Source organism: Ceratotherium simum, chromosome 7 (assembly GCF_057802395.1).
Source record: "Ceratotherium simum simum isolate JZ-2026a chromosome 7, ASM5780239v1, whole genome shotgun sequence".
In the NCBI taxonomy this organism is placed as follows: domain Eukaryota; kingdom Metazoa; phylum Chordata; class Mammalia; order Perissodactyla; family Rhinocerotidae; genus Ceratotherium; species Ceratotherium simum.
The window spans coordinates 62,586,746-62,602,668 of NC_141906.1; the positions used below are offsets into that span (position 1 = coordinate 62,586,746).

Genomic DNA, 15,923 nt, shown 5'->3' on the forward strand with positions numbered 1-15,923 from the left:
CACTCACTCTTTCTAGAAGCTTCTGCCCATGGGGTGACAAAACAGAATGAGGATTTTGGGTCAGAACTAATTTGAGTTTGAAGACCTGCCCCACCGTTTATTAACTCTTTGATCTTGGGCAGGCTTCTAAAGCTTGCTCTGCCTCTGTTTTAGCATCTTTAAAATGAGGATAAAAATTGTACATGCTTCAGATGTTTAGTTGTAGGACCAAATAAAATCTAATTTATGTAGAGTTCTTAGCTCAGACTCTGGCACATAGTAGGTGCTCAAGAATAATTGTTCCCTTCTTTTCCACCTTTTCAGTGTGGCCTGGAAAGTGTCCCCAGCTTCCTGAAGTCCTGATACCGCTCAATTCTTCCCTTCTGAATTCAAAATACTGAGCAGGGCCCCAAAGGAAACAAATGCAGTCTTTGCAGGGAAGCCTCTCTGGTCAGGGCTGTAGCCCTGTGAGCCTGGAAAGATCCTCGGTGTGGCACTTAACCCTCAACTCCTCCTCTCTGTGCCCCCTCCGCCTTATGTTAGGAATGATGTGCTGTCCTGGGACAGAGCTATGGGTCCCAGTCCTATATGGGATGGAGATCCCAGACCCTGAGGGCTCAGGGCTCATGGTGCCCATCCTGGGCATGGAGAGAGATGGGAATTCCGGTGATGCCACACCCCTGGCAGGGTCCATGGAAGATGCTGATGGCAAAGGTAGGAGGGAACTTGGGGCCTCTGAAAGCCCTCGGGGGGTCAGGAATGTGATTTAGCCCTTGGAGAGAAAATCCTGTAAAGCTCAAGAGGGGCACCCTCAGTCTACTCACTCATGAGCCAAGGGGTGCGCTCATTCTGATGCTTCCACCAGGGCTGCTGAGACCCAAAATAAAGGTGCTCAGAGATTCCAGAACCCCAGTACCACAGATCATTTATCCCCCACTGAGAAAATTGGGTCCTTAAAAGACCAGCACTTCAGAAACTCACTACCCTCACCCTCAGGGTGTGTGGCCATCAGGAAGCCCTCTAATCCAGCTCAGGGCCGCTCAAATGGTAAGAGGGGTTTTGAGGGTTCCTGTGGCTCCCTTCCAGCCACGTTTCCTTCTTCCCATGACTACCCTTCCTTTTCTCCCCCATCTCTGTATACTAAAGCCGGTGGTGGGTTTGGCATCCCACAGGTCTTGTACAAATCTCAATTGGGGCTCACGCCTTAGACCCCTTGACAGGGGAACCTGGTCCTGTCATTGGTGCTCGAGTGGATCCCTCTGGCGGAGTGGTGGTGCCCGTTGTCCAGGTGCTGGAGGCCTGACCTCGGGGAGTGAGAGACCCTGACATGGTATGTAGGAGGAGTTCATTGCATTCATTTCTTCATTCACTCAGCAATTACATTTCGAGAACCTTCTATGTTCCCGGCACTGTGTTAAGTGTTGAGATGCAAAGACACCTAGACAGGGCTCCTATCCTCAGGCAACTGGCCATCCATGGGTTCCAGCCATGATTGTGGTTCTCAAGGGTGTTAAGGGAAGGCAGAGGATGGCCATCTAAATCACATGGAGGAAAGTTCAAGGAAGGCTTCCCTGAAGAGGCAACACTTGGGCTGAAACCCAAAGAAGTCAGAGAAATGCCTCAGGGGCCAGCAAGTGTAAAGGTGGCAGGTGTGAGAGCATGAATGTTCCAGGAACATGAGGGAGGCATAGGGGCAAAGGCAGCAGGTGAGGCCAGTGAGGAAGGCAAGAAACAAATCATGAACAGCCTTGTGTGCTTGGCTGAAGCCAAGAAATGTGACTTCTCATGAAAGCTATGGGGAGCCATTGAAGGATTCTAAGTAGACATGTGATATGATCAAGTATGAATATTTTTAAGATTTTTAAATTTGGAAAATATGCAACAATACAAAAATAAAACAAATTATTCATAGTCTTACTACATTTTTATAAAGTATGCAAGTAAAGAAGCTCCCTCCTCCCCATTCCTCTCACTCCATCTGCCACCAACACCCACCCTAGTGCTCCCCTAGCCAGATGCTACTCACCCCTCCTCCAGTCTCTCCCACCAAATGCAGCCACTATTAACAGGTTGGCACACCTCCTCCCAGACATTTTTATGCTTATGTATGTATGTATATAATCAGTATTCTAGAAAGTTCCCTCTGGCAGCAGAGGGAGTGCAGAGAATGGATGGGAGCAGGGCCAGACTGGAGCAAAAAGCCCCGTCAGGAGGTTATTGCAGTAATTCAGCCATTGGCAGATGTCCACAAAAATGAAAATGATTTAGGGTCCTCCCACATATTCTCAGCCTATGTTTCAGAAACAAAGATAGATATGTTATAAAGCCAAGAAATGTAAATTCTAGTGTCACAGTTGAGTATGAAGGGGCAACATGAGGGGATGAGAACAATTTCCCACTGCCATGTGCCCACCTCCCCTGGCCTCCCAAGACCAAAATGGGAGCAGGGGGACAGGTGACTCTGCAGAGTTCAGGTGTTAGAAGATGAGAGGGAGGGACTGGGAGCTTGAAGAAGGTTTTTCCATCTACAACCAAGTCAACTGCCTCACCAAGCTTAGTCGTGGATGCCCAGGGGCGGAAGAGGCCTAGGTCTCGAGAAGCTTTGGGGATCTTCAGTCAGACCGTGCGGGGCTGTGAGGAGAAAAAGCATATGAGCCCTAAACAAGCTGGATGTTGTAGCTGAGAGCCCGGGAGCAGTACTGGCGCCGCCAGGAACAGGAAGAGGTGCGGCTGACAGAACACCTGGAGGACCTGAGCCAGGAGCTCCTCTTCACTCCAGGCAAAGACTCCAGGCAGCAGGTGAGGCTCAGAGGCACCACCTCACGGTACCCCCGACCCGTCTGACCAGACTGCACAGGTTTCTCTTGGAAGTGTGGAGCCCTTGTCTCCCCCCGACCACAGGAACAGAATCCATCCCAGGGCAGATAAAGTCCCAAGATTCCTCAGCTCCAGGCTCTACATTTCAGCTACTCCTGAGTGTCTCAGCAGGGGAGGAGGGGACAACATGAGGTGGCCCAGTTCAGAGCTCCTGCCTTCACCTCCATGGCCCTTTCTTTTGTGCTTCCCATCTGGTGTAGCGGAGGGCTGCTGAGGAGGCCTATGTAGCCCTGGAGACCCGCTGCCTGCAAGAGACTGAGAGGAGAGCCAGAGCCCTGAACATGCAGAGTGGCCCAGTGCAAGGCCTGCTCTCTCAAGGTGGGAAAGCATCCCCTGGGCCCAGATCCCCAGAGCAGAAATCTCCTAGGAGTGGTGCCATCACCCACAGCTGCCCAGTTGGGAGTCCCTCCTGCTCTCTGAATGTGCTCATCTCCCAGGCTCCAGCCAGGCCCTGGCTCTAACCTGGCAGATTCCTCTGGCTCCAATAAACTACTGTGTCTTTGCTTCCCCTCCCTACCCCCAGAGGTGGCTGCCGCCATGGGGCCCTTTTCTCTGCCCCTTGCAGGAGACAGAGAGGAGTGGGAACAGGAGGCACAAGTGGCGCTGGGCATGGGGAAAGTCCTGCAGAGTTTAGGACAGGCAGCAGAAAAGCTCAGGCAAGCAGCTAGCTGGCTGCAGGGCCAGGAGGAAGAGATGTGGCTACAGCAGAGTAGGAATCAGAGTCCACAGATCTGGAACTGTCCCGGAAAGGTAAGGTTCGGAAGCTGACTAAGGGACCCGCGTGGGCTGAGTACATCCTCCCATGTCATCAGATGTGGCTCTTCAGGACAATGTAATAGTCAGGGATGAGTGGACCCATGGAGCAGTAGATGGCTAGGAGAGGAGCAGAAAGAAAGAGACAGAAGCTCCATTTTCACTTGGGCATCACATTTCCTGTGTTCTAGGTGGTTCAGCATCTCTCTGATGAGCTTCAGGTGGTGGTGAGGGAGAGACAGAGCTTCCTGGATAGGGCCCTCGGTCAATTGCAATACCAACGGGAGCTGAGCCGCCTCCAACTCTTGCACACTCAGGTACCGACGTCTGGACTTGGTCGAGGAGATCTGTATGTCCAACTTTAATGGGGGCTTCAGAGAGAAGCTCCCAAAGCAGCCACATGGGACAGGTGAGAACCAAGCACGGAACTAGGGAACTAGGTTCTGACTATTTCATCCTAGATTGTTGCCTCAGGAACCCCTGTGTGTTTGGAGAATTACCTTGAAGACATATTTTTACGGAACAATCACCACTTCTCTCAGGGACCGGACTGCTGCCTGGCCACTGTCAGTGACCGGGCTGCTGCCTGCTCACTGTTGATCCCCTTCCTGAAGAGCCTCACTGCAGCGCTAGTGGGATCTCAAGGCCATGGCCTAGGATTGGAGGATCAGGGTCCTGGAACAGGTAAGGCTGGTCACGGGTCCAACGTTCCCTGCTGCTGCCAATCCTGATCATGCTTTGATAAATTCTACTACTACAGTTGGGGCTTTAGGCACCATGAGATTGTGACCACAGTAGTTTCTTTCAGAAGAAAATAGAGAAACCTAATGTATTAGTTATACATCACTGTGTAACAAACTACCCCAAAATTTCATGGCTTAAAACAACAAACATTTTTAATGTCACAGTTTCTGTGGGTCAATAATCTGGGCTCAGCTTAGCTGGGGCTCTCTGGCTCAGGGTCTCACATAGGTATATCAAGGTGTCAGGCCAGGGCTGCAGTCATCGCAAGGTTTGACTGGGGAATCCAAGCTCACTCTGGTGGCCATTGGCAGATCTCGAGTCCTCGCTGGCTGTTGGTCAGAGACATCAATTCCTTGCCACATGGATTTCATAGGACAACTCACAACATGGCAGCTAGCTTTCTTCAGAGCAAGCGACAGCAAAAAAAATGGAAGCCACGGTCTTTTTGTATCCTGATCTCATCACTTTTGCCATATTCTATTCTTTAAAAGTGAATTACTAGACCAAACCCACACTCAAGGGGGGTGGATTACACAAGGGCAGGGATATACCTGGGGGGGATCATAGGGGCCATCTTAGATGCCACCTGTCACACGGTTGCTATGTCTGGCTCTTTTGAACTTTGGCCACAGTCCTGTACCCTTACTCCAACAATTGTTTTCTTCCCCTCTGTTCAGATGCAGATAACGTTGACGTCATGTGGACCTCACCACTCTTCTCCAGCCTGAAGAAAGTAGACATCTGGTCCCAACCCCACAAGGAGGGAGCTGAACTGCAAGGACAAGCGCATCACAAACCAGGTGACCTCCTTTCCCTGTAGCCTCTGTTTGCAATTATCATGGCGCACTGAAGGTGGTATAACCTTGGGTTCAATGATATAACCCGCAGGGGCTAGGAATATCAGAATCCTGCTTTGCCAATCATCATTTCTCTCCACCCTCATCCTAAGATTCCCAAAAGATTTTTCCATATAAGGAATAACAAATAGGAATCAAAGTCCCACTGTAATAATAACTTGGCCAGTTCCATAAAGGGAATTCCTAAAGGCTTTCGACCTCCCCACTAAACACTGAATCTAAATCTTGGGATTTTACCCCATACCAGCCAGCCACATGTTACAAGGAGTTCATGATAAAGTATGTGACACAGGGAGATAGACAGAGGAGACCAAGAGAAAGAAGACCTTGCCCCAAAAAGGGACTCCAGATCACTTTACCAGTACCACCCCTTGAAATTGGAAGTCAGAAGAGAATGTGGCTGGCCTGCCCTGAAGAGTCAGGTCTGTTTCAACTCACCGACCTCCCAAGTGGAAGAGGATTAACAGGGAAGGAGTGTATGCCCTTCAGTTGACCACAATTCAGGCCACTAGTGAGCACAGTCCCAAGAACATCTTTGAACTTGACCAGGGGTCAGCAACTACGGTCCCCAGGCCAACTCCAGACTGCTATCTGTTTTTGTATGGCCCGTAAGCTAACAATGGCTTTATATATGTAAATAATTGAAAAGAAAATGTCAAAAGAAGAACAATATTTCTATGGAGTGCTGCACAATATGTCATGTGCTATTCTAAGTCTTTGGATATGTTAGCTCATTTAATCATTACAACAGTCCAGTGAAGTAGATACTATTACTCATTTTATATAAGGAAACTGAAGCTTCTGAATAGGTCGAGTAGTCAAAAATGATATTGCTAATGAGGAGTTCAGCTGGAATTCAATCCCACGGAGTCTTACCCCAGATCCTGTGCTCCTAACCTGCTTCCCCATATGAAGAATTACCCAACGCTATGATGGCAGTGCCAAAAGGGAGATGCAGGCAACATATTCTGATGAGTTCCCAGGAGGGCAGATCACTGTGTGTCAGAGAAGCAAGGGAAGGCTTTGTAGGAGAATGAGGCCACACTTCTACCATGATGAAAGGGAACACTAAATTTGAACCCCAATTTTGCCTCTTGCTGGCAAAGCCTAAAATACTTACTTTCTGCCTCTTTACAGAAGAAGTTTGCTGACCCCAGAACTTGACCCATCTTAGTATTAATTCCACTTCCCTTTGGGGGAAACTAAGAAGAGTACGGGCAGACAGGTGGGCCCTCCTTTGAGGGTTCCCACCACTACTTCAACCTTCATTGTCTTACAATTATATTGACTTTATAATGTTGAGAGCAATTTTATAAACATTGTCTTATTTATACTTGGAAACCCAAACTCTCTGTAAGATACTGGAAGATTATTAACTTATTTTTGTTATAGATGAGGGTCTTACAGAACATGGACCAAAACTCAGGTCTTCTGTTAGTTCAGCATTCTTTCCCATACCATGCTGCACAAGCCTTTTTTCATTGTCCTTTCAAGAATAAAAAGACAATAGAAAATGGTTCAAGACCGAAGGCCTATTAGAGACAATTTTGTGGGGAACTAAGATTGTTAATACAGCTTACATTTACTGAGTGCTTACTGTGCATCAGACACTGTTCTGAGTACATTACATTTAATGCTCCAAACAACGCTATGAAATAGTAGAAGGAAATCAGTTGCCATCTGTTCTGGACACTCATTCTGGCTCCTCTCTTCCTTTTGACTGAGACTCAGTGGCTTTTCCGTGAAGATGGGCAAGAGAGCCTAAGGCACAGTGCATATATAGCACAGGAGGATGGATGGATGGATGGATGGATGGATGGATGGACGGACGGACGGATGGAAATACACCTTTTCCTAAGTTGAATTGTATTATTGTTGCTGTTATTGTTTTTATTAATATCATTATTATACAGAAAAGTCAGTGAAATCATTACTGGTTTCTCTAGATCTCTGTAGCCCCAAAAAGCTCTTTGCAGGATTTCCCAAAACCTCAGATAATGCAGAAGGAAGAGCTGATAACTGTGCAATCCACAGACCTTTCTGCCAGGGAGTTTGTGGTTTACCAGTATGGCCTCTCCATCCTGCACCTCCTCATCCCCCAGATTCACGTAAGTCTGGTTTCTGGCCTCTCTGTGGAGCTGTCATCCATGGTGCCCAGAAGGTCAGGGTGACCAGGAAGGAGGCTTTGAGGAGCTGGATATTCCTTAGGATTAAGCACCTGGAACAGGGATCTTTCTAGTCTCTCCTTAAGGGGACTGATAGGAGTCATTTTACCAATCTAAAGTCTAATCTCTCAAATGATAGTAATAATAATAGAATGAATTAAGCACTTTGTACTTGCCAGAAAATGTTCTAATAATTTGCATGAGTTAACTCATTTAATCTTCACAAAAACCATATGATAGTTACTATTATTTTCTTTCTCATTTTGAAATTGAGGGGGAAAGATACAGAGAGGTTGAGTAAACTTACCCAAGATCACACAACCAACAGGATAGAGTCAGCTTAGAATCCAGGAGTAATGGCTCAAGAGCCCTCATGCCTAACTACCACTCGAACTTACCTCTACTTAGAAAAGTAGTAAACTAATTCTTAGCATAAATGTCAAACACATAAATACTCTTTCCACTGTCCTGTAGCGTATACTGAACCTACTTATCCTGTTACAATTTAAATTGATGTTCCAATGCATTTACTTTCGGTTAATTTGGTTGTATGGGAACCAAAGCTGAGCTGCATGAGAATTTTTTAGCAAAAGGATGGTTTTTGGTTTTGTTTTTATTTGTTTTTTATTCTTTTCAGGCTCCAGAAATCACCCTGCAGATTGCTTCTCATCTTCCTGCTGTGGAAGCCTCTGACAATGCCTTCCAAGGTTCCTTCTTCTATCAGATGCTGCAAATTCAGTCCCAGATGTGGGTTGTAGAATTCTAGGGTCTCCTAAAGATAGACAGAAGCAAAAAGAACAAATGTTATAAAACATTTTCTCTCTCAAGTCCTGACATATTTTTTTCCCCTTTGGTAATAAGTCATTTAGCTAAGGCACAATAAATGTCACCATGTAAGAGCTTTCTCTAATTAGTGAAATGAATATGTCTTGGCTTTTGCCCAAAGAATCATAATGGCTTTGTGCCCATTATTGAATCTCTGTCATCAAAGCCGGTGGTTCCAGACTAGTGTTTCCCATAAGAGTCGTGGTTCCAGCTTCAGGAAATCCTACACAATCAGCATCTTTCTACAGAAAGGGATCTAAATTGTTCCTGTCCTGGTAATTCCTCAAATATGTAGACTGGCAGTGCCTTGGTGGAACTCTAAGCTGGTGTATACAGACCTTAAACACTGATGACAGCACATTGGTAAACAATGATGGTGAAAGGAGGAACTGCTAATCAATGTTAGAGGACTAGGAAATGGTTTATACTTAACTAGTAGGTTGTTAGGGATAGGTTGTTAGGGATAGGTTGTTAATAATACCAAAAGTTACTTACATATGGTACCTTCAGGTATTATTTCAGTTGATCTTCAAAGCAATCTATGAAATAGACAAGAATTTAATCCCATTTTACTGATGGGAAACAAACTCAGGATTCATTGAGTACTGTGTGTCAGGCACTTGGCCATGTGCCTTACATGCATCATCTCGTTTACAACTTACAGCAACCCAACCCTATGAGGTGGGTACTCTTGTTATCTCCATTTTATGAATTAGGGGGACCGGCCCTGTGGCTTAGTGGTTAAGTGCGTGCACTCTGCTACTGGCGGCCCGGATGCAGATCCCGGGCGCACACCGACGCACCGCTTCTCCGGCCATGCTGAGGCCGTGTCCCACATACAGCAACTAGAAGGATGTGCAACTATGACATACAACTATCTACTGGGGCTCTGGGGGGGGGGGGTGGAAAAAGGAGGAGGATTGGCAATAGATGTTAGCTCAGAGCCGGTCTTCCTCAGCAAAAAGAAGAGGATTAGCATGGATGTTTGCTCAGGGCTGATCTTCCTCACAAAAATAAATAAATAAATAAATGAATTAGGAAACTGAGGCCCAGAGAAGCCAAGTAACTAGCCCATGACCACAGTGTTAGCAATAGTTGAAACTCAAGTCCAGGTGCATTGGAACACCAAACTCATTTTTAACCACTAGTCTGTGCTGCCACCCACAGCTCATTCCAGGGACAGATCTCAGATTGCCTGATTCCAACTCACCTAAGGCTTTTCCATGCCAACCTATTGCCTCTTAAGAAAATGAATAAGAGAGTTATTTCAAATCAATTTGGCAAGACAGAGATTTGAGAACTTGATTACAATAAAGGCATGAAAGACAGAAAGCCTGAGAGCCCTCTAAGGCAATGATTCTCAAACTGTGGTCCTTGGACCTCATGCATCAACCACCTGGGGAGCTTGGTAAAAATGGAAATGCCTAGGCCTCACCTAAAGCCCACAGAACCAGAAATCCTGGGAGGGACCCCAAGAATAGACTCACTCCCATGTGATTCGTACTCACACTCAAGTTTGAGAACTGCTGCTTAAGGAAACAGTAATTAGAGGACATTGATGAAAGACAGAGATACATGAGTAATTTTGCTCTGAATTTCTGATAGTTTGTTTCCTGTAAGATGGGGGTAGCAGAAAAATTGGGAGACAGGAGAGAAAAAGATTTATTCATAGAGTTGAACTGAAACGATATTTTTTCCTTTGTCATCTGAGTCTTCCCTCCAGTAAATTCCCATTAAGCCCAGGGAGTCTCTGACTTTATGATTCGAAAAGTTATTTTAGACCACATAAAACTAGAAAAAGGAGGCAGTGGAAATGTTCCCTGAGGTTGACTTCTCTGTGTTTGGGTATTTTCTCCACTCACAGTGCTGAAAACACAGTTTGTTGGGAGAGAGTGTTTGGCATCTGTGGCAAGCTTCGTTCTGCTGTTGATCCACTGCCTGGCCCACATCACTGCTGCGGACCTCCACCAGGACTCTAACCCTGCCTTTCTGAGGTCATTTTACAAGGTATTTATACATGCACAGAGCTTTTTGTTTCTCTTTCTCGGTGACTCAGACCTCATTATCCAATAAATGCTTTAAGCTTTGTAACATTTCAAATCTACTTAAGTCTTATGGGTGGCCTTTGGTTTCTACCGCTTGGCCAGCAAGAAGATTTTCCTGATCGAATTTCCTACGGCAGCGTATAACAAAATGCATGCATTCTGTAAGAATGTTAGAGAGAAATGGTCTTCCTGTGAGCATGGTATCACAGCTTTCTGTGGATATTTCTTTGTCAACACAAAAACCTCACCAGAATTGCTAATGCAATGATAACCCATGGTGAGGGCAAGTAAAGATGATAAATCTCAAGCCCCATTTTTCTTTCAACCATCATTTTAAAGCTTTAATAGCAATTGTGTAGCACCATACTGATCTGCCCCCATCACCCTTTTCTTGACCAGGGGTTGGAGGCCTATTTCAGAGAAGCGTTCTCTATCACACTGCAAATGTCAGCAGTTTCCCGGGACAGTGAGCTTGACCAAAGCATAAGTGCTATTCTGCTGGAAGAGCGGCCCATCTCGGAAAGAGGAAGAGATCTTCTCTCCAAACTCATTGAAACGAAGCATGAGTCTTACTTGGAGCCAGAGTCATCAGAAGAGGTAACTAACTTTGTCTTGTGTAGCACATGGTCCTGATTACAACTGTCTTCTTCGCAGAGTAAATGCCTCAGTGTACGACCTAGCCAGATATTTCTGGCCTCCCTAGGCGGCACACTGACTTGATGCTCAGCCTTCTTCTCAAATCACATATGACGATATTTTTTGAATCCTATATTCTACAAGGCAGATAGTGACTTTCTGGCTCTGAGAATTGCAAATGTGGCTCTGTAGTTACTTAACTCATGTCACATATTATCATATCACATATTATCAATAAATAAGCAGAATTCCATCTATAAAATGCAGAGACTAAATTTAGATGCCCAAGTGGTAGCCTGTTTACCCAAACTTACAGTGTGCTGTTTTCTGTGCAAGCTTGACAATGGTATTCTTAATACCGTGTTATTTAAAGCACTTTTGTGAGAATATTATCAACCAGCTTTTCAACTATTAAAAATATCAAAAAAGGGGCTGGCCTGGTGATGTAGTGGTTAAGTTCGCACGCTCCACTTCGGCGGCCCAGGGTTCGCAGATTTGGATCCCAGGTGCGGACTTACACACTGCTTATCAAGCCATGCTGTGGCAGGCGTCCCACATATAAAAATAGAGGCAGATGGGCACAGTTGTTAGCCCAGGGCCAATCTTCCTCAGCAAAAAAAATGAGGAGGATTGGCAACAGATGTTAGCTCAGGGCTAATCTTCCTCACCAAAAAAAATCATAAAATTTAAATCTATGATCCTCCATTAAAGGTCAATTCATTCTTGAGTTATAAACAACAACATATTTTTTCATTATTTATATAAAATTTTATAAATTGCAAGGCACTTTTGTATATATTGTCTCATTTGATCCACCCAGCAATCCTGCAAGATAGGTAGCATACATATTTTTAGTCACATTTTGTATTTAAGGAGAGATTAAGCAATTTGCCCTAAATCTTGAAGCTGTTTGTAGTGGTGGATCTCAGACTAGATTCTAGATCTCCTGACTCCTAAGTAAATGTCCCATATGCATCTCTGTAATCAAATCTCCATTAGTTACTGAGTCAGAGATTTATCTTGTGGTTGTTGATGGTGATGTTGTTCATCTGGATAACAGAATTCTGTTACACCCTACCTCCCACAAATCAGAGAATTGACCATTTTCTGTTTTCTGTCCTCATCTAACAGCAGCACGTCTGATCCCTTTCTCTTCCTTGATATATTTTCTTCACTTGGCTCCCAGGACACCAGGCTCCTCTGGTTTTCTTCCTACCTCCCTGGCTGTTCCTTCTTAGTCTCTTTGCTGATCCCTCCTCTTCTCCCTGGCCTCTTAATGTTGGAGGGCCAGCATTCAGCCCTGTCCTCTTTTCTTCTCTGTCTATATTCATTCCCCTTGGGGACCTCATCCAGTCTTCCAGCTTTAAATCCCATCTATATGTCAATGACTCTCAAATTTTTATCTTCAGCCCCAACCCAACTTTCTCACTCAACTCATATACCCAACTGCTTACTAGCCATCTCCGCTTGGCTGTCTAATAGGTATCTCAAACTCAACATGCCCAAAACTGATCTTCTTTCCAAACCTGCTCCACTTGAAATCTTCTGCATCTCGGTTAATGGCAACTTTATTCCTCCGGTTTTTCAGGTCAACGTCTTCCTTGAAATCTCTCTCTCTGTTACATACATCCCGTAACCAATCCATCTTGAAATTCTGTTGCTCTACCTTCATAGTATATCCATAATCTGACCACTTCTCATCACCTACACTGCTACCAGCCTTGTGCAAACCACCGTCATCTCTTGCCTGGATTACTATACTTACTGCTTTCCCCGGGTCCAACCTGGCCTCTCTGCAGTCTATTCTCAGCACAGTAGTCAGAGTGATCCTTTTGAAATGAAAATTTGGTCTGCTCAAAATCCTGCTGTGGCTCCCCATTTCACTTAGAGTAAAAGCCAAAGAAGCCAAGTCCCCCTTGTCTCCCACCCCCTCACCTACTACTCTTCCCCTATTCACTCAACTCCCACCACACTTTCCTCCTTGCTGTTCTTCAGGCACACCAGGTAGACTCCCCTCTTAAGGGTTCCCTCTGACTGTAATGCTCTTTCCTCTAAGACAGTGGTTCTCAACCAGGAGCAATTTTATCCCACATGGGACATTTGGCAATGTCTGGAGATGTTTTTGATTGTCCTGCTCAGAGGACGGGGTGCTACTGTGAACTAGTGGGTAGAGGCCAGGGATGCTACTAAACATACTACAATGCATAAAACAGCCCCCACAACAAAAATTATCCATCCATAAATGCCAATAGTGCTGAAGTTGAGAAACCCTGGTCTAAGGAGTTAGAGCATGCCTACTCCCTTACCTCCTCAGGTCTTTGTTCAAGTATTACCTTCTCAGTGAGGCCTACCCTGACTAGCCTATCTTAATGTGCAACCCTCTTTACCCCAGTTCATCAGCTTTTCCTTACTCTGCTCTAATCTTTCTCCTATATCACTTCCTAACATACTGAACAATTTACTTATGTTTATTACTTTTCTTCCTCTGCTAGAACGTAAGTTCCATGAGGGCAGAGATGTCTCTTTATTTTGTTTCTTGATGTAGCCCATGTGCCAGGCTCAGAAGAGGCTTTCAATATATTTACTATGTTAATGAACAGGTTTATATGGACCCTGATACTATATACTAAACATTCCAACCTACCAGAGCTAACTATAAGGTAGGTAATAGCAAACATTGATGACACACTTGCCAGGTGCCAGCTGTTCTGCTGAGAGTTTTACATGCATTATCTCATTTTATCTTCCCCATGCTCTTATAAGGTAGACGCTACTTTTATTCCTAACTTATAGATAAAAAACCTGAGGCTTTGAAGTGTTAAAAATGACTTTCCTGAGACAGAGATGGAGCTGGAATGTTAGTCCTCTGCCAACCACCATCTAAGAAGAGGTCTCATTTACTTTCAAAGTAGGATTGTATATAGTACTCGCAGGTCCCATTCTGGCTAAGAAGATCCACGAATATAGAAATGGGAGCAGAGGTATTAAGTCTGTCCTCCATACGCTCTACAGTACATTAAGAAAAACAAAGATCTTCTCCTCTTCACCAGTATGGAACATTTCCTGAAAAGCATCCTTGCTGCAGAGCAACAAATCCAAAGAAAACCAAGAGATCAATCTAGGGGTGAAGATAAGGTGAGATGCCCTTATGATCTATAGCAATAAGATTGTACTTGGCTGTACACCTTGAAACTTTTTATTCTGTACTGAACATGACAGCAGAACAAAGGATTGGAAATTAATGGTGGTATGAATAAATTATATCATTGGTCACTTAATTTAAGAGCTTTCCCAGTACCAACAGATGCAACAGATGGTGGATCTTAGATCTCAGAGTTAGAAAGAACCCAAGAGATCAGTTTATCCCTCTGCCTTCAGGCTGGTAAAGTCTTAAACCTAGAGAGCTTGAACTGAGACTTAGACTTGCCTCAGTTCACCCAGTTGGGAGAGGACAAAAAGTAACTAGAACTTGGGTCCACTGCCTTCTCAGAGTTTCTTCCACTTTACCATAAGGATACATACTGCTGTTTTATAAAAGATTGTTTTTAATCATAAGCATTTAAAATGTTATATCTTTAAAAACCAATAAATATTTTGGTTCCAAATGACCAACACTAATATTTTGTAAGGTTTATGGATAATTAGCAAAGAAGCAACCCCCAAACATCTTCCTTTTTCCCCAAGCAGAGTGGTGACCTAACATATCAAAATCAAGATCAGAAACTAGCAACCTAGAGGGGCTGGCCCCATGGCCTAGTGGTTAAGTTCACACACTCCACTTCAGCGGCCCAGGTTCGCAGGTTCAGATCCCGGCCACAGACATACACCACTCGGTCATGTTGTGGTGGCGACCCACATACAAAATAGAGGAAGATTGGCACAGATATTAGCTCAGGGCGAATCTTCCTCAAGCAAAAAGAGGAGGATTAGCAACAGATGTTAGCTTAAGGCAAATCTTCCTCAGCAAAAAACAAAAAAGAAAGAAAGAAACTAGCAACCTAGAGAAATAACGGAACACTCACTCCAGCCCTGGGGCACAGTCCACTTAATTAAAGTTATCACCAATGTCTGGAGTGAAAACTACTTTTAAAACTTTATTAAAATATAACAGCTTTTAAAAGTGTGCATATCCTAAATATACACCTCATGAATTGTCCAAAGTGAACATTCACATATAACCAGCATCCAGATCAAGAAATAGAACATTACCAGCTTCCCAGAAGCAGCCCATGTCTCCTCCTTCCAGTCACCTATCCCCTGAGAGTAACCACTACCCTGACTTCAAACATCATAAATTGTTTTCGCTTATTCATTAACTTTATATAAATAGAATCATAAAATATGAATTACTTGATCACTTCTTTTGCTCAACTTCACACTTGTGAGGTTTATCCATATTGTTGCATGTCATTGTAGTTTGTTGATTCTCTTTGCTGTAAAACATTCCACTGTGTAGATATATCACAATTTATTTATTTTTTCTACTACTAATGTGCATGTGGGTATTTTCCAGGTTGGGGTTATTACAAATAGTCTTGTGCACCTTCTGACTATATGTAGTCAGGTATTACTTAGGACTAGAAATTCTGGGTCTTAGAGTGTGGATATGTTCAACTTTAGCAGATACTGCCAACCAGACTTCCAAACTGATTGTATAAATATGTACTGCCACCAGCAGTGGATAAGAGTTCTGGTCACTCTCCGTCTTTATCACCACTTTGTATTTTCCATCTTTTCTGGGTGTGTGGTTTTAATTTGCACTTCCCTAATAGCCAGTGAAACTGAGCTTCTTCCTGTATTTATACACCATTTGAATGCCTCTCTTCAGAAGTACCTAGTCAAATGTTTTGTCCATTTTCCATTGGATTGCCTATTTAATTGATTTGTAGGAATTCTTTATTCTGCAACTATTTTTCCTCATTCTGTGGATTGTCTTTTTACAAAAATAACTATGTATATTTCTTTTTCTGTTTTATTTTTAGATCTAGAAAGAAAATCATGTCAATCTGCATGATTAAAAGGTGTTAAATATGTCAATACAA

The 15,923-nt window shown here is 44.2% G+C and overlaps 2 protein-coding genes across 2 annotated transcripts in view; both read left to right on the top strand.

The window, feature by feature from the left end:
- LOC106801407 (uncharacterized) overlaps positions 1–3,317 on the top strand; it is a 36,190-nt gene extending 32,873 nt beyond the window's left edge. Inside the window, 4 exon segments of the mRNA XM_087434085.1 lie at positions 523–693; positions 1,152–1,309; positions 2,659–2,778; positions 3,057–3,317. Coding sequence (XP_087290211.1) covers positions 523–693; positions 1,152–1,309; positions 2,659–2,778; positions 3,057–3,317 — 710 coding nt within the window.
- Positions 3,318–3,421: 104 nt separating this feature from the next.
- On the top strand, positions 3,422–15,142 carry LOC106801380 (uncharacterized). Its single transcript, XM_014785018.2, has 11 exons — positions 3,422–3,606; positions 3,801–3,926; positions 4,071–4,293; positions 5,031–5,153; positions 7,167–7,318; positions 8,013–8,099; positions 8,546–8,563; positions 10,079–10,207; positions 10,645–10,842; positions 13,894–14,016; positions 15,128–15,142. Exons 1-11 carry the CDS (start codon positions 3,466–3,468, stop codon positions 15,140–15,142), a joined length of 1,335 nt encoding a protein of 444 aa, XP_014640504.2. The 5' UTR covers positions 3,422–3,465.
- Positions 15,143–15,923: the final 781 nt, after the last annotated feature.